Below are 14,187 nucleotides of genomic sequence, written 5' to 3'. Positions count from 1 at the left end.
CAAAATATTTTAGGCTTTCTTTTTTTTGTTTAAAATCAATTCCTGTGAGTAAGCGAGGGCATTTATTTTATATTTATAAGTCAGGTTTTCAATTTGCTGGCAAAATGACAGGGAGGTATCATAGGTTATTCCGAGTATTTTGACTTTTCGTTATCGGACGATAATCTGTTGGAGCGGAAGGGGTATTTACTATGGGGGATCAAATAAGTGACTCCAGTACATAACCACTCTGGAATCGAGCCAGGATCAAGTGTAAACTGTTCTATTGCTCGACACATGCAATCATGGATTGGTTTGCAATTTTTTAGAAAGAAATTATACACCTTATCGATCCCAAATGTCTTCCAGTCAGAGAGACGGGTTACTGCCTCATCGAACTTCTTGCGGATGTCAGAAACATCACAAGACTAGGTCATCAAGGGAGCATCGGATCTACAAAACGGAAACGAAATACGCTTGCGAGGACGTGCTTTCCACATACTCCCACATGTATCAAGCATTTCTGCCGTTTGCTGGGTACCCTCCTTCGTCTCTCCGTGCAACCGTCGATAGAACAGCCTGCGATTAAACTCAAACAGGTTGTTCTCTCGCCTGCGCTGACACCGAGACTCATGAGTTGAGAGCTTCTTCTGATAAACGAGAATCAGCTCCTCCCTCTCTGCCCGGACACGCCTTAACTCGTTGATGTCCCATTTGGCAGCTTGTTCCTGACGAAGTAAAGTACGCACCAAGAGGGACCCCTTTACTCACATTACAAATTTGCTCAGTCAGCGCTTCCAGCTCGGTCTTTCTTGCAACTATCTTCGTAAATGTTCTCCTTCCACTTACTCTTTGGCTTAGGCCTCTGGGTGATTTCGTTATAGATTATCTGTGCCGAGTACAAATATAGAAAAATTTTGTCCATGGATGTCAGTGCACTATATTTAATTTATAGCTGTTTTTATTTTTATATTTTTAAATCGACTCAGAACCTTTCTTGGGGATTTGAACTCGTGTTTTCATAAACTGATTTGATTTTAAGACCTATTATATATTTCTATATACTGATTATTTATTTATTAAAGACCAAACACGGGTAAAGCCAGTTAATTATTATAATCCCCGTGATCGCCGATCCAAACGAGGGAGATCCTACTGAAAGGTTCGATCCTGCCCGCATGATCGGCCTGAGACGACGATGTCCCAGGGTCTGAGATCTAGAAGTCCTTAGAAGTCAAACCAAGCACTCACATTATTGCGTAATGGTCTTGCCTTGTTTGTATTATTTTAACACATGTCAAAAAGTTATAATTCTGCTGACAACTTATCTCTATAAATCAAAATATATGAAGTCACACTTATATTACATAAATAATTTGATTAACTAATTTTTTCCTAAATGACTAAAATTGAGTCCACAAAGGCGTCAAAAAAATTAAGTTTATTCCCGTCTGCATTGGAAATAGATCCTTACTGTTATTACCTGGTTTGATAGACGTTGTCCAAATAAATAAAAACAACCGTCCTCTCCTACTTTTCAAAAATAATTTAAAACAAAATAGGTAAGAAACTTAAAATCATTTATTAAAAACAAAATTAGTCCTTTTTGACGTTTTTTAAGAGGGGCGTTTGTCTACGATAAAAATAAAAACAAACCGTCGAGAACTGGAAACTCTGTTCATAAACAAATTTCTGGCCGCCGGAGAAAACGACTCGAAAGAGTTCCGAATAGAAGAACTCCTCTTCGAACTAGGCAAAGTCACCCATTCAAATTAAAACGAATTGATAGAACTGAGTTCCCTCTTTCGTTGCTTTTCCTTCTTTGCTTGATTGCATAAATCAAATCCAATTTTATCTCTGAGAGGAATCTCGGGAATCTACAACAATCCTTACTCGCTAGAATACCTTAAATTCTCGAATTGGTGTCGATCCTGCCAATCTCATCGGGGTCCCGTCTATTTGTCCCCAACACAAAATCGGCGACTCACCAACACCTAAATCAGTCAACAAACACAAATTACCAGGAACAGGCGAAGGTGTAGGGAGATATCCACTTCTTCCCACCCCTTCCGATACAATAATTTCCCGCCCATCTGGTCCTATTCGTCCACTCAAAGACTTTCTGGAATTGTCCAATAAAGTTCCTTCTGCCACTGTGCTTCGTCGGTTTTGTTGTCTCACAAAATCCGCAGAAAAACGAGTCGAATTTTTGCATATTATTTGCTTTGTTTGCTCGTGCTGGGACTTTTCCTCGTTAGTTAATTCAGATCCGTCTGGGACGAAGTGGAGGGGGTTTGTTAGGGCTGGAATTGGCTTTCCTGGCTCGATCATTATTGCCCGGTGACGTTCTCTCTCTGCATTGGAAGATTTGAGCATTTGAGAGAAAACTACGTTATCTTCACTTTGATTTTTCAATAAATAGTCATCCAGGGACAAAGAGAGAGACTTTGGGTGTTTTGGGATGGTTGATTGGTTTGTCAGATCTAATTTTCCTGTTGACAATCTTCTTGAACTTGGTAGATCCGCAGGAGTCATTGGTTCTATGTATGAGATGTCGTTGGGCATTTCTACTCCAGGGAAATAATCACGTTCGATGATGTGTTCAATTTCCTTAGGAGTAATCGATATAAAGGTTACTCGAATGTATGTATCTTCATCTTTAATATTAACCATAATGCAAGACAACAAGAGCAATTATAAAAGAAAAACTATTTAAATTATCTTATTTTTAAAAAATTAAAATAAAAATAATTTACAGACCTAAATTATTTTTTATTAAGATTAAAATCTAAAAATCGAAAGCATGTGGTTTTTGTCGAGACTAGCGCTCGTCTGATTGCGTAGATATAATTTTAAATTGTATCCAAAAAGAACCATTTATCAACATCCATTCAGAGGATCTTTCCTGGACAGCACTTTCTCCAAGTTCGGGCGCTTTCTTGGTGGCGACTCATCATTTCCGGAGATGTTGAGGAAAATCCTGGATCTAGAAAGACTGGATATTTAGCGGGGTACGTCGGAACATTTGGAATGGTTGCGAGAACTGCTGAGGGAGCCTATGATCATCTGAATTTTGTTATTTTTTGGCTATGACGGTGGTTTTCTGGGTTAATAAATAAATACATCGAAGGGAAGAAATTAACAAGAAAGTCGGACAAATGGGAAAAGCTAACTTTTCAGAGTATATTTGGCGTAGAAAAAAATTATTGGGAAGATTTTTTGAATGCATTATTAAAGAAATTATTAGCACTTTCACGAGAGCCATAATGTTTATAACCCCGCATGTGCAGCAAAAAATATTAGTGAACTAATTAGATTACTCCAAGTTCTCCTGTTTTTAGCTAGGTTTCTCAGAGATTCAAGATTGTCACCAGATGCAAATATTTTCTTAACGGTTTTCAGATCGTTTTGTAAAACGATCAGGATGGTGGTTCCACGAAAGCGTCCTACGTCCTACATTAATCCTCCATTGCGATGTTTTATGTTATTTCCTTTTCCGTTTTAGCCATAGGTTTTTCAGCCTGTGTAATGCTGAGTTTGTCGTCTGCACTGTCTCCTAAGAGAGAGCTAAGTTTCTTAGTGTTCCTCCATTTCTTTTCGAGAAATTTGTTCATTTGTCTTATTTCTGACCATTCTGCTTTTTTTTTGTTTACGGTGAGAAACCATTTTCAAAGTATATCTGATGCTTTTTCTAGTAAAATTTCAGTTCTTTGTCTTCAAAGATTAGGTTGACATCATTGGCATAAATCACTTTTTCTATTTTTCTTGGTATAATAGTCTCAGTTCCCTCATTGCAGCCTCCAAGTAGATTGCGAATACTAGCGGAGATAGGGAGTCTCCCTGAGTAGTGCCTGTGTTTGTTTCAAATTTCCTGAGTAGGTTTTTCCAACTCTCACAAGGAGCTCTGTGTTAGATAAAAGAATTTGAGTCATTCTTTGACTCGGTCCGTCAATAATTCGTTTTAGCACTGTCATCAGTTTTTTCCTGTTAACCAATTCAAAGGCTTTTGATAGATCTATTTCCAGAATTGGAGATTGTGTTTATGAAGTTTTTCTACTCCGATCATATTCATTTCCGTTTTCGTAAACTAATTAGGTCCAAAAAGATGGAAGTGGCGTAGCTGTCCAAGTTAATTATTTATAATTCAGATGCCAAAAAATTTACTCACTTTCAAAACATTATGAGCTTTGGCATGTGTATTAACAAATACGACATTTACTTATTTCTCTAATTACTATCGGTCTAATCCGAGTACTAAATACGATTTTACAGAAAAAGAATTTTGCCTAACTGGAATATAATAAGACACTCCCTCAAGAATTTTCAGGAGCAGTAGTCCTTACTTTTAAACGAGGAAAATTTCCGAACACCGGAAAACCTAATCCCTGCTACAAATAATAGAATATATGGCAACACATAGAAAAATCAAATGGAATAAACAAATTAAGCCGACTAATCATTAACCTCGATTACATCATCTAAAAGATTCCAAAAGAAACCATCAACCTTCACTATCCAACCGAGGTCTCTTGGCGGGAACACTCTTAAAATCAGAATTATCCCGATTGTTCTCATCAATGTCCTCATGATCGTACAAATCCGCATCATTCTGAATCATCTTGTCACTCTGCATTACTAGGATACTAAACAGATCGGGAATACTCGATATCCTCACATCGGGGTCACCTCTATCCTCATCCATCTCGACATCACCCATGAAAGTGTCAGGAATGTCTAAACTCGACCACTATACACCAACTCTGCATTTGCACTGAAGGCACATTAGGGATTCTCCTCATATTCTCATACAAATGTTCCCTGGACTAATTCCACTCATATACTTTATTTTATCGAGGTAGTCCCGCGTGTTCTGGTTTAACATGTTCGAGGGAGATATATTAAGTTTAAAATCGGGGCCGTAATATTCGTAGTAATCGTTGTAAGGCAGTTCTACCACAATGCCTCCAACTCTCACCATTGGAAAGTTTTTTGTCGAGAATGACTGCGGTTTCGTTGGCCCATGCTCTTGCTACATTACGGACAGTGTAACCACCACCACCCAACACCATCATCGGGATGTTGAACTTACGCACAAACTCAACACAATGTCCATGTCCTACAAATGACTAAAATTTGATTTATACCCTTCAAAGTCAAATTGAAACAACCAAGTCTATCCCCTGTTAGTGAGTCAGCCCCACACTGGAGGACAATCACCTCCGGTTGGTAGAATCCAATGACTTGGGTCACTATCTGCAATAGAATTCTATAACCAACTGGTTCAAAAATTGTCTGATATGTCTCGTCGTCGATTCCGTCTCTTAAGGGGAAATTCAAAGCATAGTACCGTCCTGGACCAGCACCAATATCCTCGAAATGACTCAACACCTCCCTACCTTCAAGTCTCCTGTCCCCGGAAAGTACTCCCCGTATTTATGGAAGGACACTGTCATCACTCGGTCAGTTGTAAAAAAAGCTTCCTCCACTCCATCCCCGTGATGAATGTCGATATCAATGTACAAAACACGCTTGTGATGCCTTGGAGTAAAAACGACGGGAAAAACTTCAAAAGTTCCAATATTCCAAGGACAATGTCATTTATGTAGCAAAAACCCGCAGCCTCGCTTTTTTTAGCGTGGTGAAGTCCGCCACTCCAATTGATGGAAATGTCGCATTGTTTGTGGTTCAATTTGGCGGCGGCGGCTAAAATTTGATTTTTTAAGGAAAAAACCAATCGAGCCTCCAGCCGAAATCTGACAAAATTCAAAAAGCCCAAAAAATGGAGGACAGTCTTCTCCAACGGAGACTAAAAGTCAGAATAGAATAAAACATGAGGACATTTGCTTTGAAAAGTCCGAAGAGTTATCAGGACGGATGGAATTCAAAAAGTCCACATATTCGACGTTGTGGAAACTCTTCATTTCATCGGCAGTGGCCCTTCGTGGTCGCTAGAAGTGACTGAAGGGAAAATATATACAAAAATGTTCATCATTCTGTATATTCCATAGTTGAGGATTAGGGCATGAGCCATGCGGATTCTCTGGGGTTTCATTGGGTGATTGGGCCCATAGTAGTAGTTACCGACGTTGTCTTAATTTTAATGATTAGTGAGGACACCATCATAATAATATGCGACCCTGCGGCTCGGCTTAGACTCCATCACTAACAACAAGCTTGAGAAAATTCTATTTAGTTAATTTAATAATAATTAAATAAAAATAAAATTTATTGTAATTAAATGAAAAATATTCACCCAGAATAATCCTAAAGTCTAATATAAGAGCCATTTAGAAGTACATCAATTTAAATATCAACTAACCAAAATGTGACAGATGATAAAACAAATTTTTTACAAAAAATTATATATATTTATAAATAGAAAAGGTTAGATTCTAGCTAGGGTAAGTGGCTGAAAGAGTCCTCGAGAGCTTAAGGGTCAGTTTAACGACGCCGCACTGCGTATTAATAACAGTTTCCGTGGAGCACTGCGATTGAGATTTGCTGATAGAGCCACTTCGTCTTTCTCCTACCAATGTCACTGAGGAGTTGAGTCGCGGCCTTGCCTACGATTCCTGAAGTTTCGAAAGCAAAGGGGGAAACTCAAAGAAACCGGAATACTCAACCCGACTTTAGAGTCCTCCCGACAACGTCATTGAGTTTTGAGTATGGCGAGGATTTCTACCGGGACTTTTCTTACACGACAAGGCGTGTAAGCCGTTCGACGAAATTGTAAACCCGCACGGGCAAGGGTGGGGCTGGCAGATATCCAAGCCCAAGGGTAAATAGATACCGATCCGTAAGGATTCATCGTCCAGTAATAATCCCGTGCTTGGGATAAGGAATGCTTTAAGCCAGTATCCGGCTGACAAGTACAGTTTAGTGAGGTCAGCTGGAGTTGGTCCGACTTTGAACATTGTTTGCGTAAAGTATTTAAGCAGAAGATTTTGTCCCAACCTCTTTGGACTAAAGGAATCGCTGGAAAATCAAGGCCTCAGAGAAGTATTCTGAGAGCTCATTCAGTTTGAGTAAAAGAAGTAGAACTGAGAAAACTTAATTCCTGGAAGCCGACGTAGAAAAAAGATAGCAAATTACATTCCAAATTCTTGAAGATTTACAACTTTTAACGATAAGAAGTCAAAACATCTTATTCATGTTAAATAAAGGCGTATTTCTAAAATTAACAGCGTGATTCATGAAATACTAGAATTTAATTACAAATAATGAGCATCGTTTGTTGAAGATGGACTTTTAATTTTACTTTTCCAGACATGAATTCTTTACAATTAAAAATAATAAGTAAACAGATGGAAGGTCACGTGTGAAAATATGATTTCAAAATAGGGAATGAGGTATAATTAGATAGTAACTGTTTAGATTCAAATTTTAAGAGAGTATGAAACTAATCCTTCATTGAAACTGCCCACATTTGAATCCTTATATAAAGAAAATAGAAAAATAAAAAATATAGTGTATCGAAGCCTGTTCCACTGAAGAAAGAGGTACCACAGAGGTCTTCTGTTATTCAATATTAATGTGCCTGATATTAAAAAACTAGCCAATGATGCCTGTTGTTTAATTATCTGCGTTGATGATATCCTAATAACAAATAGATCAGGGCATCTTCGAGATTGATCATGTACAGCGGAGATTGATCAAGTCACTGAAGTAAAAGGCACCCGACAAATGCACAGTCATCCATATATTTAGGAAGAAACAAGATAGACAAACTAAATATATACTATCTGAATTCAAACAAAATTTGGATATTCATTACCTTGGAATGTATTTTGTCAACTAAAAATAATTATAATTTTAATTCTTCAAAAAAAGCGAGGTTCGACAAAAGTACCAAAATTTTTTTTCAAAATACATCGAAAATTGTTTGATGACTGAAAAAACAAGATATCGAAAGTACAGTGATGATACAAAAAAATAATAATTGAAACACATGAAAATTTTGGCGATTGGCAGTCTCTATGTCTTCTCTTGGAGTGAATTTGAGAACAGCTTATCATTGGATTGAAAATAAAGATAAAGAAAGACATCCAAGAAGAGGTAAAGGACATTCAAAAAAAATAAAATAATTATAAATGAATTAATCAGTTGGATTGAAGCTGATCCTCAGATCACTTTGAAAGAATGTGCGGAGAAAATACGAAATAATTATTCAATGTCTGTGTCTGTTACAACAGTAAAAAATTGGCTTGATGGGGAATTAATTTCTCTCAAAACCTGTCGACCAATAATAGCCAATGTGAATTCACCTGAAAAAAGTATACATTATTCGAAATAATCGTAAAAGAATTACAATGCCAAAAATCCCATCAACTTTTAATCATAAAATAAAAATTTTGTTATTAAAATATATAAGCCAATCGCCAAAAAATCGCAATATGAAAAGTACCTTGCCGGTGAAAAAAGTTGGCCACCCCTGCTTTAGGATTACACTCGCTATCTTCCCGTTATACCGCTGGCCGATTCCCTCGCAACTCTGAGCTTAATAGTGTAGTGACCTGCGTCCTGGCATCTGCGGGATTTTCTAATGTGCTAAAAAAAAGAAATAAATACTCGTCCATGGCCAGAAATTAACATATTTGTACCAATAGCCGTGAAGACATTCGGACGTTTTAATTCAACATTTTTTTAAATATAATAACAGATAAAATAAGGTAAATAAATCTATTTTCAAAATAAACTAATTAAAATACATCAATAAAATATTTAACTGCATCAATGAGGTTATCGTCACGTGTAGCTGTCAGATTGAAAGTATAAAAAATTTAATATTTAAAGTCAATTATTAAAAACTCAACATTCCGTGGTTATTCTGCTCGTCTAAAAGATTCTGTAATCAATTTTAATTAAACAAACCCCATAAAGAACGTAATCCACGACCTTTCCAAAATAAGAAATGTCGGCATATCCGCTCACATTGACTCAGGAAAGACAACTCTAACCGAAAGACTACTTTTCTACACAGGAATAATACAAGAAATGCATGAAGTAACATCACATTTCATTATTTATCACAAATTGAATGTTTAATCCAATTAGGTGAAGGACGTGACAAAGTGGGTGCTACAATGGACTTTATGGACTTGGAAAGAGAACGTGGAATAACAATACAGTCAGCCACGACATATTTGATGTGGAAAAATGCCAATATTAATGTAATTGACACGCCTGGTTAGAAATTTGACCCATTTTTAGGCCACGTGGACTTTACTGTGGAGGTTGAACGTGCTTTAAGAGTATTGGATGGGGCAATCCTAGTTGTTTGTGGAGTAGGGGGAGTCCAGAGTCAAACATATACTGTTTACAGGCAGTTGAAACGATATCAAGTCCCCTTCTTTGTGTTTGTCAACAAACTTGACAGAAAAGGTGCCAATGCAACGAGGACACTACAAGACTTGAGGTTTAAACAACATTTATTAAAATAATTAATTATAAATTAATTAATATTATTTATTTAGAAATAAATTAAAATTACCAGTTATTCCTTTGCAAATTCCAATGGGGGTAGAACATGCTCATGTTGGAGTCATAGATCTTGTGAAGCAAGAGAGTGTTTATTTTGAAGGACAGTGTGGGTTGTATTTGTGCTGATTGCTCATTTCCACAGCATCAAGGTCACAAGGAGGGCAATTCCAGACGAGTATTCCCAAGAAGCTGAGGAAGCCAGATACAACCTAATTGAGACTGTGGCTCAATTTGACGATTCTGTCGCTGAGCTGTTTATTGAGGAAAAATTTGTCCCACATGATATTTTAAACGTATTTCAAAAATATATTATTTATTTAAAATATTGAGTTTATTAAATTTAATTAAATAATGAGAGTTAATTTATTTTAGGCAGGAATAAGAAAATGTTGTATTTCCCGACAGATGGTACCTGTGTTATTTGGCACTGCTCTTCGGAATAAGGGCGTACAAGAAGTCCTCGATGCTATCATCGAATACCTCCCAGACCCCTCACAAATCAAGAATTATGCCTTTCGACGATCAGAATCAGACACCGCGACAAGTTTTTTGTTAAATTCGTCTCGAAATAACCAAAATTTGTTTGTCGGAATGGCCTTCAAACTGGAGGTTTCCGTGTTTTTAACTCCAGGCGGGTCGGTACGGACAACTGACATATGTGAGGATATACCAGGGGGGTGTCAGGAGAGGGGACACTGTATATAACACCAGAGATGGTGGGAAAATAAGGATTGGGCGTATTGGGCGAATGCATGCAAGTGAAATGCACGTTTTGTTTTTATTGATATGGAAGGACATCGACGAGGCATATGCCGGGGACATTGTCACGTTTTTTGGAGTAAATTGCTACAGTGGGGACACTTTCACATCCCTCAATCCAAAACAGGAGATAATTTATTTGGAAAATATGCACGTCCCCACTCCTGTGGTTTCGATGGCCATTCGTCCTGTCGACAGCAATCGGCTTGCGAGTTTCTCCAAGGCAATAAATCGCTTCACTCGGGAGGACCCGACCTTTCATTACAACTACGACGTGGAGAACAAGGAAGCAGTTGTTTCAGGAATGGGAGAACTCCACATTGAGATATACGCTCAGGTGACCCCATTATTTGACTCTTGAGAGAATGGAACGAGAGTATAACACTAAGGTTGAATTAGGAAAACCACTCGTATCCTTCCTGGAGACACTCAGAGATCCGATCGAGTTATTTTTAGTGTTCTGAGATTAGGGTGGATTACCTACATAAACAGCAGACTGGAGGAGCTGGACAGTATGGTCGGGTTATTGGGACTTTTGTGGTAGAAGTTCACTTTTAGTCATTTTTAGCCTCTGGGGAGAGATGATTATACTCAATTTGAGTTTAAAGACAGAACTGTGGGGACTAATGTGCCTAAGCAGTTCGTTCCTGTGATAGAAAGGGTAGTTTCAGAGTATCATTTTAGGGAATTCGTTTAAATGCATTGGATGGGTCACTTTTGGGAAGAAGGGTCTCTGGAATTAGGTTTGAATTGACTGACGGAGACCACCACCAAGTAGACTCGAACGAAATCGCATTCCTTGCTGCTGCAAAGGGAGCATTCCAGCAGGGTATGTCTGGTTGTCGAGGGATAGCTTACAACTACGGGAATTGGGATATTTTGGAGCCTGTGATGAGCGTGGAGGTTTACTCCCCTGTTGAGTTTTATCAACGACTTCTTGACATTGTGAATAACCGTCAGGGAATTGTGACAGACCAGAGATATGACGATGACATGTGCACGATATTAGCTCAAGTCACGTTGAATAAAATGTTTGGTTTCTGTGTGGACTTGCGAGCATCGACTCGGGGACTGGGGGAGTACACCATGGAGTATGCCTTCTACAGGCCAGTGAGTCCCGAGTTGTATGATTCACTCGTAACTGAATATCGGAACAAACAGGCTACTAAATTAATTAAAAAGAAAAAATGATTTGTCTGTTTTAAAATTGAGTTTGTGTGACTATCTCGTAGGATTGTATAAATTGGTAATAGAATTTTCATGATGGTCTTTAAACTATTTTTTGGAGCATATTAGAGTGACTAAATAGAATTAGGTGACCCTAATGCTTTAAAATGTAAGTAAATATTTTTCATAATTTGGTTTTTTGATGAATATATCAAATTCTCGAATACTCGTATTAGTGACTCTTTCTGGTTTTCTACACTTATTCTAAACGCCAGAGGACTCAATAATTGGTTGAAGAAAAAACAACAATGTGTGGTCTTTGAAATATTAATGCTGTCTCCAAAAGAGTAAAAATGAATTTAATAAACGCTTTGAAGAATATGGACTAATTCTGTTTCTATCGGACTGCAAACGCAATGAGTTTCCCAGTGCATATGAATTTATTGTACGGATTATTGCTTTTGGAAAGTAATTCTCGAATCTTTATACAGTCCGATTTATGATTGGAGCACTTATCCTCCCAAACCAGATGTTTCTCCAAAAATGTTTTTCAAAAACTTTTAAAATAGTCAATTTATTTTTCTTCACATTTATATTTATTATAATTCTTAACAACAACTTGATATATTCTTGATATTTTTTCTTTAATAATATGATTAATATCTTCAATAATATCTGCAATTGAAATTTACTCATTTTAGAAAATTAGCCTAAAAGGCAAGGTCGAGATCGGGGATCAGCAAATACTTTTGGAAAAAAACCAATTCGACAAATTAAAGAGACACCTCTTACCAGTTGTCCAAATCAAAAATTCAATAATAAATAAAAATTCATTTTAAAAAATGAAGTCTTATTAATGAGAAACGTAATTGCCCATTTTTTGGAGAGTTGTCTAATTCAGCGGTTCTTAATTTTTTAAGACTGGGTACCATTTTTGCATTATAAAATTTGAACTACTTTAAATAAAATAAACCACTTTGAATAAAATAAACATTTTTTGCTATTAGCGCATAATTTTTGGTCTCGTTGGACAGGTTTAGACATTTTCGACTATTTATTATATAAAAATAACATGAAAATTATGAAAATAACAGACAGTAAGAAGATTCTGTCTATAATTGGGAACCTGATCGGGAAGAAGACCTTTGTCCACCGGGAAACCAGCTGGCTATATCAGAGAATATCTATAGCAATCCTGCGAGGTAACTCGTTTGCTATTTGCGGTGCATCCTTTGGTGAATCCTAATTATTTTCCCCTTCCATATTTTGAAATATATTCTTAATTATGGTCGGTAAAGAAGCCAAGAAATTTTTGCGTATGCTCGGCGATAAAATTGTCTTGAAGACGCATGACCGGAGGGAGGCGAGGTAGCTCTTCCAGCACGTCTCGGTCTCTATTCTACGCGGGAACTGTTTCTCGATCCGCAGTGCGTCTTCGTCGAACTGACCCCCAGGTCCCATATGGGTCTACTAGTTTCTGATTTCAATTCCTATTCTATTAAAAAAATTATTAGAATTATCAACATGATTAACTTCATTTAAAATGTTGAAAAATTGGAAAAATAATACATTTTCGATTTAGAATGATATATATGTTCCACTAGAACTGACGTAAGGTGAATGATTTATTAACCATGTTTTTCTGGGAAGTACGTAATTGTGTAAAATCTCAGCCTCTGGAAAATTTTATTTGAAATTTGAATTTTTGACTATTTAAATTTAGATACTACATCCAAAAAATCAAAAGTTTAACAATTTCTATTTTTTGAAAACCCACGAAAACTATTTTTAAATAACACAGACTACAGTACCCCCCGGTTTGGGGCAGCATTTTTATCATAGTGCCCCAAAAAGCGGGGGTGCCCCAAATGCGAGGGTAAAGATTTTTTGCTTTTATTTTCTCCTCAATAGATTTTTATTGCATTTTAGACTATAAATTAAAATTATTTTAATATTAATAAAAATTCTAACATAGTCCTTTCTTAATAAATTTAAAAATTTAATAAATCCAACAAAATACTATTAAAGTAATCAGTAATTTTCTCACCGAATTGGTTTTTTTTCAGTTCTCCTGATAGGTTTTTTCTAAATTCGTAGTAGATTTTCAAAAATTGTGGACATGTACTGAAATATTATCTTCTAGAGAATTCACCGATGTTTATGATTTCTTTAATTGATGATTTTTTTAGATTCATATCCATCATAAGTAATTTTGTCCTCAATAATATCTGTCGAATCCATTGAAATAACATCTGAAATCACGTCTCTATTAATTCTTCGTCCAACTGTACATTATCCGAAATTTTTGATCTGTTTTCATTATTTTTTCTGCCAGCAATTAAGTTATCGTTGTCTCTGACATCATTTTCCATGCCTCCCCACAACTGTAATGACTTGTCTAAGATTGACATTATTCAAATTCAAATCAAAGCTGTTCTTTTTCAAATATAAGAGTAAAATCAATCAGTTTATTGAAATAGAGGGACTTGAAGGATTTTATTATTCCCATATCTAGGGGTTGAATTAAAGCGGTCGTATTTTTGGGAAGAAAAAGTAAATAAACATTGGAATATTCTGTATTTCTGTGACAGCTCGCATTATCCAGTATTAAGACACATTTTTCTCTTTTCATTGATCATATCTTGATTTACTTTCCATAACCATTTCCCAAAATATCACTAGTCATCCACGAATTTTTTGATGCGCTAGAGTATACTACTCCGTGATCCTCAGCGTTAAAATTTTTAAACCCTAGGAGATTTGAATTTTCCAATTATAGAGGTTTTAACTTTTCACCAAGTG

At 36.6% G+C, this 14,187-nt stretch overlaps 1 protein-coding gene, 1 long non-coding RNA gene and 1 pseudogene across 2 annotated transcripts; 1 reads left to right on the top strand and 2 right to left on the bottom strand.

Annotated features, from left to right (window-relative positions):
• Nucleotides 1-1,588: 1,588 nt before the first annotated feature.
• On the bottom strand, nt 1,589-1,858 carry LOC118761946. Its single transcript, XR_004997748.1, has 2 exons — nt 1,759-1,858; nt 1,589-1,728 (listed from the first exon to the last, which is right to left on the bottom strand). It is a non-coding gene; the product is annotated as an uncharacterized LOC118761946 (long non-coding RNA).
• A 17-nt stretch (nt 1,859-1,875) lies between these two features.
• Nucleotides 1,876-4,681, bottom strand: LOC115231664 (splicing factor ESS-2 homolog). Its single transcript, XM_029801637.1, has 2 exons — nt 4,486-4,681; nt 1,876-2,636 (listed from the first exon to the last, which is right to left on the bottom strand). Exons 1-2 carry the CDS (start codon nt 4,679-4,681, stop codon nt 1,876-1,878), a joined length of 957 nt encoding a protein of 318 aa, XP_029657497.1.
• A 1,077-nt stretch (nt 4,682-5,758) lies between these two features.
• Nucleotides 5,759-10,752, top strand: LOC115231663 (annotated as a pseudogene).
• The last annotated feature ends 3,435 nt before the right edge of the window (nt 10,753-14,187 follow it).

Source organism: Octopus sinensis, unplaced genomic scaffold (assembly GCF_006345805.1).
Source record: "Octopus sinensis unplaced genomic scaffold, ASM634580v1 Contig18749, whole genome shotgun sequence".
NCBI lineage: Eukaryota > Metazoa > Mollusca > Cephalopoda > Octopoda > Octopodidae > Octopus > Octopus sinensis.
This window is presented reverse-complemented; position numbering and strand designations above follow the sequence as displayed.

What these genes read in the sequence shown, in the direction of transcription:
- LOC115231664 (XM_029801637.1), bottom strand. Translation starts at nt 4,681, where the DNA reads ATGGATGAGGATAGAGGTGACCCCGATGTGAGGATATCGAGTATTCCC. An exon ending in ACCTCGGTTGGATAGTGAAG is followed by an intron (nt 2,637 to 4,485) that starts GTTGATGGTTTC and finishes TTAATATTAAAG; the next exon opens with ATGAAGATACATACATTCGA.